Here is a 21,730-nt window from a genome sequence, read left to right on the forward strand (position 1 = left end):
GATGGGGTTGTGGGAGCAGGGAGTTGATGAATATAAGCATAATGCTGGAGTAGAGCAAGGTAGTGAGTGGGATGAGGGAGGCATCGGAGAGAGGAAGGCCAGGGCATCTGACCTGCCAACTTTCTGTCTCTACCTACTGATAAATAGGGGATTCCAATGGCCAAGATTTTCCACTCCCCCCACTGCAACATATTCGTCACTCAATTAAAAAAAGAGTGGGGGAGGGAAGGCACTGGTTATAAGGCCTGTGCCACAGAGGGGCCGGGGACGTTGAGCTCAGAGAGCCCCAGATCTCTCCTGTTATTCTCAGCCTGATTTAGCTGTTGACAGCTGCTGCCCACCAGCCCAGCTAGCTCCCTGTCAGCGGCCTGGCCAACCCCCAAGCCCCAGACTCTTCGGTGCGGTGACTTCTACAGCCCACCCCCAAATGGCTGAGAAAGAACAGGCTGCTGTTGCTCCTCAAAATGGAGAGGGGGACTCTGAGAACCTGGATGACCCTGAGAAATTGAAGGAGCTGATCGAGTTACCGCCCTTTGAGATTGTCACAGGGTAAGAGACAGGTTGTTGGCTACTCTTCTCTGGGTGAGGTAGGAGGAAGATTTTCCGGATGAGTGTGAGGCCTTGGGAAAGGTGGTGGAGGCTGACCAGAGTTGAGAAGGGGAGAATTAGGGAGGAATTGGCTAGACTGTGCCCTGAAATTAGGGTTGGAATGTAGACATTAAATCCAGACTAAGGCATAAGTGTTTTTAATATGTCCATTTTGGGATGTTAGGACATCAGCCTTGAGAGATAAGGGGCTTCTTTGTGTCCTTGCTACTAATAATAACACATTTATATAGTCTTCAAGGTTTACTAAGAATTTATTTCACAAGTGTCTGAGGTAGCAATCTCAAATCAGGTAAGACTCCTCCAGAGAGTTATTTGCTGGGGTCAGGTTTGGTTGGTATTTTTGTCTGTTTTATTTTTAATCCTTTTAAAGGATTCAAGAGAGAAAGGAATAGCAGAGGCTTGGAAACTACTATCTCTAATCTTGGCAGGGAGGTGGGGCAGTGAATGAACAGAGAGAGAGAGAAAGAGAAACATTTCAACAGGGCCCCATTTAAAGTTGTCCCCTTCCCTGTTTGCTGAGCTCTAATCTCTGAAGAGAAGATTCCACAACAGGAATTGAATGAGAGCTAGTTTCTTCCTATAAATCTTTTGTGAATTTCCCCAAGGGAGAGAAGAAGTGATCCATGAGCCCCATGAGCAAGGAGCTAGTACATAGTCCAGGTCAGAGAAGCCAGGACAGTGAGATAAGGGCACACAGTATGAAGCATAGGGACATTCCGGTCAGGTGGGAGGTGGAGGTTATTGGATCCAATTCTGCCTAAGCAAAGTGGGCTTCCTGGACAAGAGGAAGTAGGTTCAGGTAAAAGGAACAGGGCAGAAGAGGGGCTGTGTTCTGCATCCATTTGGGCCCCGTTGACTTGTCCAGAACATGCCTACTCCATATAGAACTCCAAGAAATTCCCTTCATTTCCTCTCTTCCTTAGCCCTCTAACTATAGCTACTGCCAAATTGCTAGACAGAGAGAGCAAGACAGGGGTCTTTGAAGAGCTGAGCTCAGCTGTACCTGACCCCCAAATCCTTCCCCACACCTCAATATCTCTCACTGTCACTTGGAGAGAACAGCAGCGAGCTCTCTACTTGCCCCTTAAATCTTTCCCCCATTCCTCAATGTCTCCCTCTGAGATTGGGGAGAAGAGCAGTGCTCAAAGATGAGTGGGCACCACAGTCTCAGAGATGGTGGGCAAAACACAAGCACAGTAGCTTCCAGGGGCAGGAAAACCTTACTCGGGTAGGTGGGGGGGGGATTCATCCTGAATCCTGAGAGGAAGAACAGCCCCCAAGTTTGTGCTGCCCTGTGCCCACTCACATAATCTCACCCTTATCCTGGGATTAGGGGAGCAGCTGGGGCCAGACAGGTCCAGGGACAGAGAAAGCTCTGGTGCAGCCTGGCCAAGAGATCCCCACCCAGCCCCCCTTAGATCTTTAACTGAGCCTCCCCTCTACCACTGATACCCCTGAATGAAAGAAATAAAAAGAACAGCTAAGGGTCATTGGTGAGTGGGGTGGGGGAGGTGAAGGAACATTAAGAGGCTTTCCTACTATCCAAGCACCTTATTGTATACAACCCTAGGCCGTACACACATATGTCCCTGCCACTGCAATGGAAAGAAGTTTCCTAGCCTATGGATATGACCAAGCACTGACACCTCTTCTGTGATTTGCACACTCCAAAGATAAGCGATTCTTAGTGACAGACAAGTCCCTCAAGAGCGTGAAGTTCACATTTAACCTTTGTGTAACCCCAGTGTTCCCCATTGGAAAAAAAAAAAAAGCAAAAAGCATCTTGCCTTCCATTTCCACACCTCACATCCCCAGTCTAGGGGGAAAGGGAAGCTGTCATTGCAGACTTGCAATAATGAAAAGCTAGAAATCTGTAGCAGAGAGAATAGAAAGCTCTGAATTGAACAGTGAGAAACCCTACGTGTTTCCTTTCCACACTCCAGACAAACAAGCAACAGATGTAGGAATTTGTCCCCTGGGGCCCCTCTGGGTCAACCAGCTCTGAGATAGCCTGTAGGTGTCACTGTCCATCTGTCCTGGGAGGTATGAAGAGGAGGGGATGTTTGTACCCCTCCTCACTTGTCAACCTCTGTGTCACTGAGGTCAGCAAGCTCCCAAGTCAAAGGCGACTCTTCAGGTCAGACCCCTTGAGGGGCCTCTGGGATTTAGGACTTGATTTGGCAGATTAGCTCAGAGTACTTCATACCCTGTGACTTCTTGGTGGCAGAAGAAGGGAGGGAGGGAAAGAAAAGAAGGTAGGGATGGGAAAGAGGATAGGAAGGAAGATGCAGAAGAAAGAGAGAAAAAAAAACACCTTTTTTTGCCTGTAGAGTTCCTGTCTTCAACCCAGAGACTGACAGGATGCATACAAAAGACACAGACCAAGAACTTTTATAAAATAATGTGAAAAAAATTTCAAGGACCACCCCGCAGGGGTGGAATAGAATAATACGGAGAAGTGGCAGGGTAGAGGAAAGATTAAATGCATTTACAGATGAGTTGGTACCTCCAGAAGAGGGAGAATCTGTCTTTTGATGCTCACCCCATAAGCCCCCCACCACCTTCTCAGCCCCTGAGCCAGATGAGCCAGAAGGTAACAAGTATGAAGCCTTGGAGGCAGAAGGCTGGAAATATAGGCATGTTTTAGAGAACTGAAAAGTTCCCCTGGGGGTGTGGGGTGGGAGTGGTACTATAGACCTGAGTACCACAAAGCTTTGGGCTTCTGGAGAACCAGAGCTTGGTAGAGAATTTCTACCTGGTCCATTGAGTTTTGCTGTCGCCTCTGAACACAGTGGGGCAACTAGATGGTATGCTGGATAAAGCTCTGGGCCTGAAGTCAGAAAGACTCCTCTCCCTGAGTTCAAATGTGACCTCAGACACTTCCTAGCTGTGTGACCCTAAGCAAGTCACTTAACCCTGTTTGCCTCAGTTCCTCATCTGTATACGCTGGAGAAGGAAACGGCAATCCACTCCAGTATCTTTGCCAAGAAAACCCCAAATGGGGTCATAAAGAGTCAGATATGACTGAACACAGTACAACTGAGGGGAGTACCAGAGATAAAGTCCATGGTTGTGCGTTCCCCTTCTGTAGGTTACACGATTGGTAGGCATGCCTCTCCACAACTTTCACCCCAAAGTAATGTACATCATACATCTTTGGGGTGTGTGTGTGTGTAAGTGTATGTGTCTACCTGAAGAAAGCTGACATCAGCAAATGAAAGCAGCAACCCTAGCAATCTCCTTAGTCATGATGCATCAGCAAAAATGAGAGAAAGGTTACAGAGGAAGTGAAGTATCCTGGTCATAATCACAAATTCCAAATGCCCTTTGGGCTCCTGGAGCACATTAAAGGGATGGCCCAGAAGGAAGAAGAAATATCCAGCTGACTCCATCCAGCCTTGATTCTATGGCAAAGTCCTGGTCCTTTGGATCTAAAAGGAGGTGACACAGAAGTAGGTGAGTGGTGACAGCTGGAAAGCTTCCTGGGAAGGAGACATAGATATACAGCAGGCTTGGGCCTCCCATCTTCTTGATTAGGGACACCAGAGAGGTTCCCTTCTCAAGAAGGAGGACCTGTGCATGAGACAATGTTGCCACAAAGGGAAAAAGGGAGGGAATACACATTCATGTAGCACCTACTATGTGCCAGGCACTGTGCTAAGAACTTTTTTCAAATATTACTTCATTTGCTCTTCACAACAACCCTGTGAGGTGGGTGTTATTATTATTCCCATTTTACAGTTGAGGAAACTGAGGCAGACAGCGGTAAAGTGATTTGCCCAGAATCACACAGCTAGTAAGTGCCTGAGGCTGGATTGGAACTCAGGTCTTCCTAAGTCCAGGCCCACTGCCCTACCAGTTACCTCTAACAGGAGATGATCTTGACATCAAAGCACCAGGCTGTTTGACTGACTGAGTGATTACTAAGGTTCCTTCTAAATCGAAGTTCTACTCTGCTATACTGATTTCACAAGGCCATGGAGTATACTCACCCCACTTCAGAGAACCTTCCCGGGTTCCTTTTTGTTCTGGATAGAAGTAGTTAGGGAACAATCTACATTTTTCGTTACCCCAGGAGATGAGGAAGTGAGGGGTTCTTTTCCATGACAGAGGAAACTGGGCCCCTCAGTTACATGAATCCTGATTCTCACCCTAGACTGATTGTTTGGCCTCCTTCATGAAAGGATTATTGAGCAGGGGCAGAAGTAAGCAGAAACTTAGAGAAAAGGGGAGGACACAGGCATTTACCTTCACTGTAATATAAGGATATCTCACCTCCAGTGCTGGACACCAACATCTTCCCTCCAAAATCCCCAGAGAGGCAGTCAAGCAGGCAGTGGGGCAAGAGGCCACGGGAAAGCACAGATGGGTCAGGTCGCCTCCCTCCATAGCAAAGCTCACCTTCTCCAAGGAAAGGTCAAGGGATCATGGGATTTTAGAGTCTAAAAAAGACCTCAGAAACTTTAGAGATTATCTAGTCCAGGGGTGGGGAACCTGTGGACTCAAGGCCACATGTGGCCTTCTAGGTCCTTGGATGTGGCCTTTTGACTGAGTCCAAGTTTTACAGAACAAATCCTTTATTAAGGGGATTTGCTCTGTGAAGTTTGGATTCAGTCAAAGGGCCACACTGGAGGACCTAGAGGGCCGCACTGGAGGACCTAGAGGGACACACTGGAGGACCTAGAGGGCCGCATGTGGCCTCCAGGCCACGGGTTCCCTACCCCTAATCTAGTCCAACCTACTCTTTTTACAAATGAGGAAGTAGAGGCCCTTAGAAGGGAAGTGACCAGAGTACAGTCATACAGGTGACAAGTAATGGAGCTAGGAGTGAAACCCAAAGCTTCCAGCTTCCAAATCCAGTGTTCTGATGTTGTGAGGCTAAAATGAGGTATTTGTAAAGTTCTTAGCACAGTGCCTGGCACATAACAGGCACTTAAGAAATGTTCATTCTCTCCCTTGTTCTGTTTTCTTTCCAATTCCTGGTCTCTGAGGTCTCCAGGGTTTTCTAAACTTCCACCGGCATAATCTTCCTGAATGGTTATCAGTCAATAAACATTTATTAAGCACCTACTATGTACTAGGCACTGACCTAAGCACTAGAGATGCAAAGAAAGGTCAAGACAATTCCTGTTCTTAAGAATCTCACAGTTTAATGGAGAAGACAACATGCAAACAACCATGTACAATCAAACTATATGTAAGCTGGAAATAACCAACAGAGGGAAGGCATTAGAATTGAAGGGGGATTCCTGTAGAAGGTGGGATTTTATCTGTAACATGAAGGAAGCCAAGAGGCAGAGATGAGGATGGAGAACATTCCAGCCATGGGAATAGCCAATGAAAAGGCCCAGAGCTGGAAGATAGATTATCTTATTCAAATAACTGCAAGGAGGGCGGTGTCATTGGATCAAAGCAGACATAGAAAGAAAGAGGTATAAGAAGGTTTAAGAAGACCAGAAGGGGTCGAGGGCAGCTTATGAAGGGCTTTGGGCTTTGAGTGACAGAGTATTTTACAATTGATCCTGAAGGTGATTTTAGAATTTATCAAGTAGGTGTGACGAGGTCAGCTCTGAGCCTTACGAAAGTCATTTTGACAACTGAGGTGAGTGGGGAGAGATTTGAGGCAGGACCCTCTCCCTCTCCCAGTCTCACTCTAAGGTCTTAGACAATTGGCAAGGATAATTTTGTCTCATTCTCTCCAAACCTGGACTGCCCTGTGGGCTAATGGAGATATATTTACTAGGACAAGCATCCTCCTTCCCTCCATGGCTCATCTAAAAGAGCAGCTGGCAGAGGTGATCCTTTACAAGGAAAGAAAGCAAGCTTAAGATGCCTCCCAGGCTCTCACTTGGAACATACATACGCTCTTACAAATACGTACAAGTTCTTTAAATCTCTCACAAGCATCTTCCCCTGATGATGGGGAGGGACAGGAGAAGAGAGAGAAGGGGAAACTGGAAAGAAAAGAAAAAAAACAACAAGATAATATTTGTAAAGCACTTAGCACAGTGCCTGGCACATAGCAGGCACTTAATAAATGTTGATTTCTTTCCTCCCCTCTGTTTTGGGAGCAAATCTAGTGGAGGCATTAAGGGGATGGAGAGAAAAAGAGAGAGTTGAAACTAGGTAACTTTCAATGATCCATGTGTAACTTGGGGATTTTCTTCCTGCCACAAATGTTTAATCCCACTGCCACCCATGTTTCTGTGTGGCAAGTAACCTCTGTTACTCCCAACATGCTGGTATGTGCTCCTAGGAAGTGGTGCCTTAAGGAATGTGCCCTTCCCCAATCTCTCCTCCCTTTCAGTCCTCCCCAATATATCGTATTTATCATATTATAGAACCTAATTTATCATATTTTAGCTTCTTTTGGAGTTATCTGGATACATGCTGTACACCATTCTAAGGCAAAGGCCAACTTTGTATCCTTCCAAGGGCCTAGTACAATGACAAATACTGCTGAAGTGGAAGGAGGGCTGAATCTGGAGCCTAAATAACCTGGATTCAAATCCCAGCTCAGCTACTTACTAGTTATGTGAACTTAGACAAGTAACTTTATCTCTGGGACTCAATTTCCTCATCTGTAAAATGAGGGCATTGAACTAGACCTTTAAGATCTCTCCTAAGATTGGAAAAAGATGTTTTATTTATTCACGTGTCCCCTTCCACCACAGAATAACACAACCCTCAAATTTTGAGGACATGTTTTGATTATCAAGAGCAACTGGTTATCATAGCTGGAGGTACTATATAAGATTGATCAGAACACTTTTGTTGTTGAGTCATTTCAGTCTTGTCTGACTCTTCATAACCCCATTTTGGGGCTTTTTGGCAAAGATACTGGAGTGGTTTGCCATTTGCTTTTCCAGGTCATTTTACAGATGAGGAACTGAGGCAAACAGGTTAAGTGACTTGCCCAGGGTCATACAGCTAGTAAGTGTCTGAGGCCAGATTTGAACTCAGATCTTCCTGACTCCAGGCATGGCGCTCTATCACTGCACCACCTTGATGCCCCACCTCAAAACACTAGCCTGTCTATATCACAGAATTTCAGAACTGAAAAGGACATGAGAAGTCATTTAGTTTGGCTCGTATGTGACCAAGAAGCCTCTTTTACAAAGCATCTGACAAGCAGCCATCCAGCTTTCCATCCTAGATTCTATTTGTTCAAAGTAAATAGAAGAGTGCCTAAAGAATTGTTTAAGAGTGTCAAGTTCTCCTGACTAAGCAGTGAGGTGGTGCAGTGGATAAAGCACTAGTTTGGGAATCAGGAAGACTCATCTTCATGAGTTCAAATCTGGCCTCAGACACTTCCTAACTGTGTGACCCAAAGCAAGTCACTTTACCCTGTTTGCCTCAGTTTCCTCATCTGTAAAATCAACTGGAGAAGGAAATGGCAAACCACTCCAGTACCTCTGCCAAGAAAACCCCAAATAGGGTCACAAAGAGTAGGACATGACTGAACAACGACAACAGGGGAGAATCATACTCTTGGTTGCAGCATCCTAGGACACTAGATTCATAACATCAGCATCAGCAGCTGGTAAAGTTTCTCATAACAATTCCTTCCTTTATCCCTTCCTTCTCTCTCTCTCATACCCATCTCTTCCTCCTCTGCACTCAGTATTTTAGAAGTAAAATATGTGCTGAAAGGGTTTGCATAAGTAAATGTGAAAATTAGGTAGAGAATTCTACTACTACTGCAAAGAAAGAAATATATATACTGTTGGATTATCTGTGTCACTGCTTTCTTCTGTTAGGAGGAAATAATTGAGACCATTATATTACGACTAAAAAAAAAATCACCCAATAGAGGGGAGCTCCTTAACCTTTTGTTATGTCATGAGCTTCTTGGAAATTTGATGAAACCTGTGGACCCTTTCTCAGAACAATATTTTTAAATGCATAAAATAAAATACATAGGATTACAAAGGAAACCAATTACATTGAAATGAAGATAAATTTATTCTCCCATTCAAAATCATAGACCACTTGAAATCTATCCACAAGACCTCTTGAGGATCCCAGATTAAGAACCTCTTCTATAGGGAAACTTTAGTACCCCTTTCAGACATTTTAGCTGTCTTTCTGACCTGTTTCCATCTCCCCAATGTTGACCTCCAGAACCTGGATGCCTTGGTTTCAAGAGAAGCCCCTAATTAGATGGTGAACTTTCTTTATGTCACTAGCATTTAGTACAGTGCCTGGCATGTAGTAGACATTTAATAAATGTTTATTGACTGACGGTAGGCAGCATCTCTTTCACCCTTCATGTTCCTTTGGTCAAGATACCCCAAGAAAAGCCAAGCTGTCCTAGCTTCCCAGCCCTCAGGAGAATCAAGGGTCAAGACTTCTATGATTTGTTCTTCTTTTGAAATAGTTTCCTCTGTAGCAACATCTGGTATAGCGCACTCACTAAGCAGGAGAGGAGTCTGATGCTGGAGTGAGGAGTAAATTGGGTATTAATAGAGGGCTGACCTTTTCTTCTCTCCTCTGGTTTCTGGTTTCTCTGGGTTCCTTCCTTGTGCTCAGGGAAGCTAGGTTTCAGCATTCCAGTAGAGTAGAGGGCTCTTTTCAAGCTGGGCACCTCATCTCTAGATCTAGCATCTAGTACCAGGCTGGAACAAATTAGCTTTCTCTGCTTGAGAATTTTATCTGGCAAAATCTTTGGGATGGAAGAAAGTCAAAGTGATAGGGAACTCTGCAAGTTCTATTAATTTAGTCATGAATAATTTACAAAACATTTGTGCATTTAACACTTGCTTTGGCTAAATCCTCTAAACTCTGCAGGAAATACCTGCAGGACTTGTGAAAGCACAGCCACTCATCCTGTTAAGGGATTTACTCAATTACTGAGATTGCTCTGACCTGCACTGGGGGGTGGAATGAGGGGAAATTATGTCAAAGAAGAAGCAAAATGCAAATGAAGAGTAAGTTAGAGTTAAAGCAAAAAATACAATGCCTTTTCCACTCTCCATATTCCTCTCTTACATATACTATATACACACAGGTATTTTACATGTACATTAAATATAGTGTATGTAATATAGAATAGATATGCATGTTCTATAAACATTATATATATGTTTTGTAGTTTGTCCTTCGTTCTCAAAGAGGACCAATAATAGTAAGAGGGTAATGTCATGATTAGCAAGTGAATTGGATATGAATGGGACAGAGCTGAGCAGAGTCAGCAGCCTTGCTCTCTCCTCCAGAGTTATCAAAGTACAGTACCAAGACAAAGGTCAAGACTGTAGATGGCCCAGGATTCAATGGATGACCTTGGTCTTCCTAAATTAAGGTCCTTCCCAGGTCTTGGTTTGTCTGAGGCCGTGCCCATTCAATGACTAAGGGCTGCATAAGAATTGAGACAAATGATGGTTCAATTTACCACCATGAAGATATCAATCTGGGAAGGGAAGACCCTCAGAATTTCTGGCTAGAACGGAAAACAATTGCTATTTACACTTATCCTAAGCCATCAAAATCTAAACAATGAGCTACCAGGCTTGAGTTAGGGCTATTATTGGCAATTCAATGAAAGCCAGAGTGATTTGGGTTTTAAGGTGGAGTCACTAGCTCCATTTAAATCATAATGGGCTTTTAAAAGCCTGTCTTTTCAGAGCTACATTTCAAGAAATTGAAAATGAAAATCACTCAGGACAAAAAAGTGAATTGTCCAAACCTTTTTTTGGGGAAAAAAAAGAATAAAATAAATAAATGAATGATGTGATGAAGAATAAATAGCAGCATTCCCCAACTTCTGCTCAAATAATATACACATTAATGTAAAAAAAAAATAACATTATGTGTATATGTTAACATTATATGTATATGTTAATTACAAAGAGTATATATTTATGTATTTTACATAGTATATAATATGCATAATATATTCTAATATACATGTTGTGTGTGTGCATACATGTGTCTGTGTATGTATATATGTAAACAGTTCACATTTCTGTACTATTATAAGGTTTACAAAGTGACCTCCCACAATAGCCTTATGAGGTAGGGTAGTGCAAATATTATTTCCCCCATTTTGCTTATAATTCTACAATTAACACTGTGAACATTAAAACCAGGGCTTAAATCTAGGTCATTATCTCTCTTCCCATAAACCCATTCTTCTTCCAGACTTTCTTACCACTATACAGGGCTCCACCACCTTTTTAGCCAGCCAGCTTCAGTAAGCTCAGAGTAAATCTTGACTCAGTTTCCTTGGTTCAGCTCACATTTCTGATAAACTGACAAATCTTGCAATTTCTTTCTCTCCATTTCTCATACACACCCTCTCTCACAAACATAGCCATCACCCTTGTCCATATCCTCATCATTTCTCACCTAGACAAAGACCTGCTAATTGAACGCCCTGCCTCAAGCCTCTCCCTACTCCAACCCATCCTCCATACCAATAGTGTCAAACATTCTACTTGTAGACTGCCTGTTGCCCAAAATACACCCAACTGTCTTTACCAGATTAAAGTGTAATTGAGAGATATTTAAAAAAATAAATAAAAATCAATGAAACATAAATAATATTACATTTTAAAACTATGTCAATATGTAGTCCACAGGGATCCTTATATGTAGTTTAGTGGCCTCCATTTCAATTAGAGTTTGATACCAGTGCTCCACACTGCTGCCAGAGTCATCTGCCTAAAGCCTATCCGACCACGTCACCTCACCCCTACCCCCACCCCACCCTGACCAACTCCTACTCAAGAAATTCCAATGGTTCTCTATTACCAGTAAGATTATATATAAACTCTGCTGTTTTGGAACTTAAAGGTCTTCACAGTCTGGCTGGCCCCTTGCTGTCTTTCCAGTCTTTGAAGTCATTAACTTTTTACTCTACAAACCCCATAGTCCAGCCACATGGGCCTATGTGCTATTCCTCCCATCTCCTATTTCTATGCCTTTGCCCTGGCTGTGGCCCCTGCTAGAAATGATCTATTTTCTAACCTCTGATTCTTAGATTCCTTAGCTTTCTTTAAGACTCAGTTCACGTGCCACCTCCTCCAGGAAGACTTTTCTGGTCTCAAGCTACTAGTGACCTCTGTGCTTTAAAGCTACCTTCCATCTACTCTGTCTTATATGCACTGATTTGTATATGATGTCTCCCCCATTATAATGTAAGCTTCATGAGAGCAGGGACTGTTTTTGCTTTTTCTTTGTATCCCCAGCACTTAGCACTCTTGCCCCAACACACAGTAAACATTTAATAAATACTTGTTGGGTAATAGTCTCAGTTATCTTTCCACTTTGCTATGCTAACTGTCACACAGATAACACCCATTTGATAAAAAACCTTGTTAACAATTTATATATTGCCTTAAGTTTTACAAAGCACTCTATATAACATTATCTCATTTGATCTTCATAACAACTCTGAGAACCAGGCATTATAGGTATCAATGTCCCCATCTTACAGATGAGGAAATGAAGGTTCAGAGGAGTTGTGACTTGCCAGCAGTCACAAGGTTAGTGTCAAAGGCAGGATTGGAACCCAGTTCTTTGCTGATTCCAAGTCAAGCACTCTGCTTATTAGACTACACCATTTGATAAGCACAGTAAATCCCTAAAAGAGCTCTATTTGAGGTCTAAGAAGAAAAGAATTGCTAGCCACCAGTGGGGTTCAGGGAAAATTTCAAAGAAAAGTTGGATTGTGATTTCAACAGAGGGAGGTAAGAGAAGAGGGGCAGGGGTAGAGAAGGCCGTGAACATAGGCATGGAGGCAGGACAGCACAAGGAGACTGAGCTAGAGAGTAACTTACATAGAAGTTAAAGAAAGCAAGGGTAGAAAAAATAGACTGGTGCCAGTTTATGGAGAACATTGAGTGGGAGGCCAAGCAGATTCTATTCTATTCGTGTAGGGAGTCACTGATAGATTTTGAGGAGGAATGATAGCATTAGATTTGTCCATAAGTTAACCTGACAGCCCCAGTAGATTGATGGGAGGGAGAAGGAGCAGGACAGGAGGAAGAGTTGAAATGGGAAGATCTGTAAGGAAGCTATTGTTATCAGCCAGTTGGGAGGTAATGAGGGACTAAGGTAGTGGTAGTGAATAGAAAGTAGAGAAGCAAGAGAGATTATAGCCTTTTGGAATTAGTTTGGAGATCTGCTTACTTCAAAGTTAAGAAAACATATGTGTTATGGACCTTCCTGGAAATTTTTGCTTAGGGACCCAAACCTTCTGTATATTCTGCTACATGGGACAATGTGTCAAGAGTTATTGCATATCCTCCATGTGGAGAGTCCTATAAAAGCCATTCTGGGGAAACAAGGTTCCTTTCTATAGAGAGTTCCCAGCCTGAGGGGGAAAAGGTTCATAAGCAGAAAACAGATGTAAGACAACGTAGCAAGCAACATGGAAGTGACCTCAAATGAATATTGTCCAACAGAGCAATTAAATGATAAAGGGAGAAAGAATAAAGATATGATCTGGAGTCAAAGGGCTTCAATTAAAATCCTGGCTGTGGCACTTATCACCTGTGTGACACTGGTTAAATAATAGCCTTTCTGGGCCTATCTCCTTATCTGAAAAGTGGGGGGGAGGGTGTGGATTACATGACTCTATGGTTATCTAGTGATCATCTATGGTCCCTTTAAGCTCTAAGTCAGCTCTATGGCTACGAGTAGGATGAGGGTCTTGGGAAGGAGGTTTTCAGATTGGTTTGAAAGGGAACAGATCCATGGTTTGATGGAAAAGAGAGGAAGAATAGGATCATAAAAGCATAGATTTCAAGATGGAAATTATATTACAGGACATCTAATTCACCACCTTAGGTCAGAAATGAGGAACTGGGGTCCAGAGAATGTAAGTGACTTGCCCAAAGTCTTGCTGGTTGTAAGTAGTAGAGTTAAGATTCAAACCCAGGTCCTCTGACCCCAAATCCCCCTCTTTCCATTGTTCCAAAGTTCTTCTATTTAGCTGCCAAGCCTAATGATTCATCTTAGACCTGCTAAAGGGTTGGTAGCTCGGGGTGAGTCTGACCTTGTGCTGTGGTAAAGAGTGGGCTCCAGGACAGGGACCTCATCAGAGTCCCCATTCTTTTGAAATGTTAAGTAAATAATAAACACCTCTGGTCCAGGGACAGAGGGGCTTAGGGAGCTAAGTATAGTGTACTGAGGAATCCCAGGGGCTGGGCCCCCACAGTCATTTATCTCTATAGTGGAAAATTAGCTTGACATGAGGGAACATGGAAACTTGAGTTTCAGTGGGGGAAGGGAGGGCATGGTTTCTACAGGGGGTTATTTAGCTTTCACCCCAGTCTTTGGCATCCATGGCTCATCCCTTAGGTCATCAGTATCTGGGAGCACCAAAGTTTTCCCTGCAGGTTTGCCAGTGGTTTGAGTAATTGCTACTTCAAATTAGGTCACAATAGGATCATGGATTTCAAACTGGAAAGGACCTTAGAGGTCATCTTAGTTCAACCCCCTCATTGTACAAAGGAAGAAACTGAGGCCCAGATACAAATGACTTGTCCACTAATGAGTGATAATTAGTTATCGGCAATGCTGGTACTTGAACCCAGATTCCAAGACTCTCTCCATACTACTGCTTGAAGTCTAAACAATTTAGCCCTTAATTAGATGCTGTCTCATATTGTTCTGTTTCGTGTATGTCTTATCTTCCTTGATTAGATTATAAGCTCCTTGAAGGTAGGAACTGTTTTTCATTCTTCTTTTGCATCCTCCATTGCATCTAGCACAGTTCTGGACATACTGTAGGCACTTCCTCAATAAATATTTTATTAGAGAGGTAGCTGTTTGACTTTGGATAAGTCACTCACAAGGTTGTTAAAAAGTGCAAGTGAGATCAAGTATATTGTCAAGGAATTCTCTTGACTGGGAAGAATGGAACCTCTTAGGAGAGGTGTACCAGTAAATGGAGGATGTAATGATTATGAGTCAAATATAGGAAGTCAAATTAGAAACAAAGAAATTTATTAGCATGCTAAGGAAGGCTACTCTCACTAAAAGAAGCTTCTTAGGTTATAGATCTGGTTTTTATAACCTTTTAGGTCTGCTTAGAGTACACAATCAGCAGCATTTTGTGGCAACTAAGGATAGATTAGAAAAGCATTTCACATAAGGAGAAGTAGAGTAGGGGGGATCAGTTAAGGGAGAAAAGCAAAATCATTGTAATGCAACCAGCAAGATTTATTATAAAAAATATTCTCTGTTCAAGGGAAGGAGACAAGGGGAAGTGACCAAGTACTCTTACAATTGTGAAAGAAGTCCTTTTAGGAAAAAAAAAACTGCAGGATCTCCTATCTAAGGATAAAAAGTAGTTGTTACAACAGTAAATGAGACCATCCACTTTACTGTATCCTTTCTAGTTTATTATATTTCATTTCTCCTTCAGTAGGAGTTAGGAACTTCATAATATTTGGCCACCAGATAGTTCAAGGATTAGTCCATCAAGATATTGCAAAATAACTGTAGTTCCTATTTCCCACCATGATGTAAAGAGTTAAGGTATTTGGATGCAAGGTATTATTTCTATTTTTCATAATAATTAGTAATTATTAATAACAATGATGATGATAACAGAGTTGAATGTTGACTACTTCTGTCCACCAAAGTGATTAAGTAACAGTGATTAGGATAAAAGCAAGGAAAAGGGAAAGATAGGTAAGGAGAATTCTTGCAAGTTTATCTGCAAGACTCATCAAAAGTCACCTCATTTTCTTCTACACCATGTTTAAAAAGAAATGACTGTGGTGGAAGAAGAATGGAGTTCGAAGTGAAAATGGACAATTTACCTGAGGCTTTTGGTAAATGGATGTAAGAGGAGATGGATAAATGAACACTAGTAAGGTAAGAAGAAAATGTAGTTTTGTGAATTCCATACTTATTATATGCCCAGAATTCACCACCTAGAGTCAAGAGAAAATTAGGAATTAGCCCCAGATGGCTTTGGATGGGAGGTTTGTATGGGAGTTTGGTCTGTTTTCTTAGTGGGATAAAACTGTGTACAAACTACACTCATCTCAGCCCCTCATGCTGGGGTCACTCTTGTTGCTTTTCTCATTTGTTGGCGTTTTAGTGAGGGCAGGAATGTGTCCCATTAGTAGGGAATCTGCTGAAAGCTGGGAGGCAGCTTAGATTAGTGAATGGGGTGCTGAGGTCAGAAGGCCTGTATTTGAGTCCAGGATTTGACACACGTAAGTTGTGTAATGTCTGTGCCTCAGTTCAGTCACCTGTAAAATCATAGTTTAATATTTATACTACCCACCTCACAGGGTTGGTATGAGGAAATTGTCTTGCAAACCTTTAAAAAAAATACTGCATAAATGTGCAATTTTATAGTTTCTTTGTCTAATTTGAGGAGTTGTAACATAATATCTCAAGTTTCTTCCAATTCTGAAATCCTATAATTCTTGATTTTTTTGGCCAGGGGGTGCGATGCTGGTTAGCCAGGCTCTCCATGGTATTGATCTTTAGCTGGCTATTCTTCGAAACAAAAATCTCACCCAATGGCCCACCTCATCTCTTTTTCCCCTCTTTTCCCCACCTTTAGGGAACGACTTCCTGTCAATTTCTTTAAGTTTCAATTCAGGAATGTGGAGTACAGCTCTGGGCGGAACAAGACCTTCCTGTGCTATGTGGTGGAAGTCCAGGGCAAGGACGGCCCAGGCCAGATGTCCCGGGGTTACCTGGAGGATGAGCATGCGGCAGCCCATGCAGAAGACGCCTTCTTCAAAACCATCGTGCCCACCTTTGACCCTGCCCTTCGCTACAACGTCACTTGGTATGTCTCCTCCAGCCCCTGCGCAGCCTGTGCTGACCGCATCTCGAGCACTCTGAGCAAAAACAAGAATCTTAGGATGCTCCTCCTGGTGGGTCGTCTCTTCATGTGGGAGGATCCTGAGATCAAGGCTGCCTTGAAGAGGTTGAAGGAAGCGGGATGCAAGCTACGCATCATGAAGCCCCAGGACTTCGAATACGTGTGGCAGAATTTTGTGGAGCAAGAAGAGGGAGAGTCGAAGGCCTTTGTACCCTGGGAGGACATTCAAGAGAACTTCCTTTACTATGAGGAGAAGCTGGCTGAGGTCCTGCACTGAACTGCCTTCACATGTAAGTCTGCCTTCTCCCTTAAGCCTCATCTGGGCCAGGGCTTGGGGAATAGGAACCCATAACCTAGTCCCCTACGACCTTTCCAGTCTCCTTCTTGTACCTCATCCCCCAATGTGTACTCTTCAGTCCAGTAGCACTGGCCTCCTGGCTGTTCCACACATAAGACACTCCATCTCTTAGCTCTGGCCATTCTCTCTGGCTGTCCCCCACACCTGGAATGATTTCCATCTTTCACTCTGACTACCGAACTCCTTGACTTCCTGTAAGTCCCAACTAAAATCCCACCTTCTACAGGAAGTCTTCCTCAACCTTTCTTAATCCTAGTGCCTTCCCCTCTGTTAATTATTTCATTATTATTATACATCATAATATTATTTCCGATTTATAGCTTGCTTTGAATATATTTGTTTGCACGTTGTTTCCCCTATTGGATTTTAATCTCCTTGAGGTCAGGGACTGTCTTCTACCTCTTTTTGTATGCCCAGCACTTAGCACAGAGTCAGGAACATACAAGAAGCTTAACAAATGTTTTTTGAATGAATGAACAGGTAGGAAGGGAGCTCCAGTTGTCCTATGGAGGGCTTTAACTAGGGCACAACTAGTCCTGATGGTATTGGTATGCCTTGGTTGATTTGTGCAAACTGGTCTCATCCCACTATATCTACATATCTTGGTTCCCTTCTCTAAGGACACAATTTCCTCCTCTGTAAATTAGGGGATAGGATTAGATAACCTCTAAGATCTCTTCCATGTCTAAATCTATGATCTCATAATCAAAATAATTTCCCCACACCCCAGGAGATATAGCTGAAGTTGGCTAGGGATCCTAGAGTTGGGACCCAAAGCCCTGGTAGGGTGGGAAGTGCATTTTCTATGGCCAAAAAAAAAAAAAGGGAGGGGGGATATGAGGGCTGAATTTTGTTATTAGAGCAAACATCAGAGAAGGCATTTAAATCCACAGATTACCTTTTTTGTCTCATGTCTATTAAAAACCTGAACCCTTCAAAAGCACACTGCTGCTGCTACCCTTTCATTATTCTTACTTCTCTTTAGCAGGTTTCTCTCCCTTCGAGGAATAATGTTTTAATTTCTAAATAATTTTTCAAGTCCCACAAGAGGTTTGACTTTAATATTTCTTTGGCTTTGGTGTTTCTACACAAACAATTATAAAATTATTTTAAAGGAGATTTATGAATGGCATTTAGATGTATAATGCAAGAATCATTTACTTTTTGTCAAGAAACACCTCAGTAAAAGCCCATGAAAAGGTGCTGAAAGAAAAGGAGCTTGGGATGGCAATAAGCTATGCTCTGCAGGAAATGTGGTTGGTTAAGATGACGTGTTTATCAAACTAGTTGCAGCATCAAGTCAGACCCCTACAGTTGTCAAGAAGAGATTAAAAAAAACTGGAAGAGTAGTTGTGATAGGGAGGATTAGCTATTTAAACAGCCAATTAGGACACAATTAAGGCCAACTTGGCCTCTTGCTGAGGGTGAATTAGATCCTTAACAAAAACAGACTGAGTGCCCTCTGGGAGATTAATGGATCCTTTTCTACACATTTCTGGGTTTGTTCTGCTCTAATTTTCAACCTTAGGAATTCGATGTAATATTCACTGAATCCCTTTGCCAGGCTCTGGGTGGGTGGTCACAATCATCCAACCATTGAGAAAAGGCCTTGGAAGACATCCTGACTTTTATATTACTTTACCTTAGGTATTTATCAGCAGTTCTTTCCCCTATGTCATTCTTCATGTTAGTTTGAGATGTTTTAGGATGCTATCAGTGAGGATGTTTCAGTGTCCAAGATCCAGTGTTTTCTGTGTACCTGATACATACCTTAATGGTAAAATACTCTTTCAAATGATATTTTTAAAAAATCTTGAAACTGCTTAAATTTAGTGGGAAATGCAAATGGAGAGGGATCTGGCCACTAAATAAAATGTTTAAAGGCCTTTAGAAAACTAGGAGAGGGTTTTCAAATTGAGCTGTATTGAATCCACAGCCTGGGGTTTCTACCCTGCTCTCCTCACCAGAAATTGGACCCTTTTACTTGATTTTAAGTTTAAAGCAATTCTCCGGTTTTAGATGGTGCCTTTGACTTCACCATCCAAGTAATTAGAAAAATAAATCCTGAGCCCAGGTGGTCAAGTGGCAATATGTAGGTGGCTGAAGAGTTTGGGAAAGGACAAGTTGGCAGAGTGCTCATAGGATCCCAGTTTGAGATCTTGAAGAGACCCTAGTCCAATCCCCTTTCAAAGATGAAGAAATTGAGATTCTGAGAAGTTAAATGACTTGTCCTGGGTCACACAGCTAGTAAAGTGGCTGAGGCCAAGCCCAGCACCCTATCCACTATACCATGCTGCCCCATTGTTGGGCCTTTTAAAAATATGCTTAGCCAGAAAGTTATTGGTATATGCCTCTGTAAGTATGACAGTGCACACATGGATTATTTATAACAATTTTTAAAACCCTGCTTGTTTTTGCCTTTATCATTCTACAGTTTCTTGGACCTCCTGAGGTCCAATTATTATATGTTCAGGGAATACATGCTAATTTTTTTTTTTTGGCCTAAGAAAACAGTTAAGTTTGCCTCAAAAATAATCACTAAAAGCATTTCAAAATAGATTTTGAGATCACCTTCTGATTATCTGTAACCACCAGGCCATGGCTAATTAGGGGTTTTGGTTATTGGTATAACTAATCAGAAAGTAGGTCTGTGGGTAGAGAGTCTAGGAGAAATAGTCATTCCTAGGTCAGAGAGAAATGATTTTTGAATCCAGAGTAGTTGGAGGTTATTCAAGTTACCAAACATTTAGTGATTAGTCTGTGTAACAGCATTATCTATATTGATTAAAAATGCTCCCTTCTTTTGAGCTGATCCTGTTACTGAAAGGGTAATCATAATTATTAAGTGGTTAAAGGATCAACATGGCTGAACCAATAGTCCTGGAAAACAAGCATCTGTTTCAGCATTGATTTGTTGCAAGTTTCTTACTCGGTTTTGAAAAACACAACAAAATTTTTCATTCAAGATTAGAAATGGCTAACACTGGTTCTCTTTGCATTTTCTATCATAAATATGAGGGGAAGAAAGGAGCTCAGCCAAAAAGCAAACCAGAAATCTCAAGACATTATGAAGGGGATTCAAGGGACTAGCTCTAATGGGAATGGTATTGTTAACTCTGAAAGAAATTCTTATTTTGGACCAGCAGAGTTAGCCTCTAGTAATGTTTTTTCTCTATCTTTTCCCTAGGGCTAGCTTGTCACCTCCAAAAGACATCAGTGACATACACAGCCATCTGGGACATGCCTGTGGCTTCCTAATACCACTTGGAGCCAGACCATATCCAAGTCAACCTCATCAGACAGGCCCCTAACGGACTAAAAATACACTCCCTGTGCTGCAATTAATTTAAGCTGTGCCCCTCTTTGTTAAAGTTGCTCGTGGGTGGGGGGGAGGGAAGTGGGGGCGGGGCAGCAAAAGTGAAAATTTAATTGTTTAGGCAACAGTTATAGTCACTCCCCAAAAGGCTGCATCATAAACCAAATATCCTCAGACCCAAGGTGCACATCTTAGAAATATGTCCAGCAATGTGTTTTGTAATGTTAAGAAACTTTTTTAAAAGAGAAAACCAGTGATCATTATCAAAAGAGAATAATGTTGTGTTTTTTATTTCTCATGCAAACTGATGGAGTTACAAACAGCAGAACACAGCCCATTACAGGGTAGAAACTCAAGTCTGAGGATATGAACCAACTTTTTTTTTTTCTCAACCTGTGATTTCACTGGTGCAGAAAATCCTTCCACAGAGGTAGCTCAGCAATTTGTGTATTTTATTATTAGAGTAATTTAGAGTAAATTTGTGCATTATTATTAGAGTAGCTAAGTGTGGTTAAGTGAATTATTATCTACGGTCATAAAGCTAGTATTTGTGAAGAGGCAGGACTTGAATCCAGGTCTTTCTGACTCTAAGGTCAGCCCTGTCTCCACTACATCACTCTGCCTCTGAATCAGTTCATACTAAAACATAATAGAAGGCTTAAATTAGCAATTGCTCCAGCAACATAATGTCTCCTTACACAGTCTTTCTACTGGTGTCTTTCCTCTCCATAGAAAGGTTGTTTTTTGGGGTTTTTTTTACCCCATATTCAGGCTGGCTTCTGGATACAATTATGTTATTAAATTATCTTTCTCCCTCAACCTTCTGTGAAAACAAAGATCAGGTATGAAACAAAAGAAAAGTGAAATCTTGATCCCCAAGAAGTCCAAAGCCTAATTACCATATTGATTAAGCAGCTGACTTTGCTGACTCTAGAAAAGTCAGGAATTCCCACACAGTGAGATGAAAATTAAATCATTTACAGAGCAGCTAACATGTGAAAATCAGTGTCACAATACCCATTTCTCCAGGACACGAAACCTATAAAAATAAACTATGTGTGAATTCTTGGTGTTTTCCTAACCTTGGCCAGGTTTCCAGGAATAACATTCCTCATTTTGAAATCAAGGTCCTGTCTCCTTTCTCTACTTTTGAAGTGCGATAAGCCAAAGGAATCTGACCCACGTACTATTTGCAAATGGCAAACATTTTATCACATCACTGCTCCTGACTCCATTCATCCCCAGGCCGTACTTGCTGACACAAATGTAGATCTCATGGCAAAAACCAATGAGACTCTCCCAAATGCAAATCAACCCTGAATTCCTTAAAAATGAGGAAGGTAGGACTTCAGGGAAAAATCTTGGATTTAATAGTGCTGAGTACAACAGCTATGTGCAACCATGGGCCTGTCTAGCTTTCAAGGCCAAAGTCTAATGGAGACACACTACACAGGGGAGTCCTAAAGTCTATGTGTAGATACAAATAAAGTTAAGTAGTTATTGAAACTGTTTTTTCTTATCTGAACGAAGTGATAAGCCAGACACAGGTCTGAAGTACAAAGGTTACATTCAAAGGCAGTTTTAAAGTGCTTTACCAAGATACATAAGCCTTCTAACATTCAAATTTTTTTTTTCCACTTGGAAGGGT

General features: G+C 42.1%; 1 protein-coding gene across 1 annotated transcript; it reads left to right on the forward strand.

Annotated features, from left to right (window-relative positions):
- The first annotated feature begins 427 nt into the window (after positions 1 to 427).
- Positions 428 to 20,117, forward strand: LOC114053283 (C->U-editing enzyme APOBEC-2). The gene is made up of 3 exons (XM_027876211.1): positions 428 to 549; positions 16,142 to 16,698; positions 19,954 to 20,117. Exons 1-2 carry the CDS (start codon positions 428 to 430, stop codon positions 16,683 to 16,685), a joined length of 666 nt encoding a protein of 221 aa, XP_027732012.1. The 3' UTR covers positions 16,686 to 16,698; positions 19,954 to 20,117.
- The last annotated feature ends 1,613 nt before the right edge of the window (positions 20,118 to 21,730 follow it).

Source organism: Vombatus ursinus, unplaced genomic scaffold (genome assembly GCF_900497805.2).
Source record: "Vombatus ursinus unplaced genomic scaffold, bare-nosed wombat genome assembly UNPS02014811.1, whole genome shotgun sequence".
Classification (NCBI taxonomy): Eukaryota; Metazoa; Chordata; class Mammalia; order Diprotodontia; family Vombatidae; genus Vombatus; species Vombatus ursinus.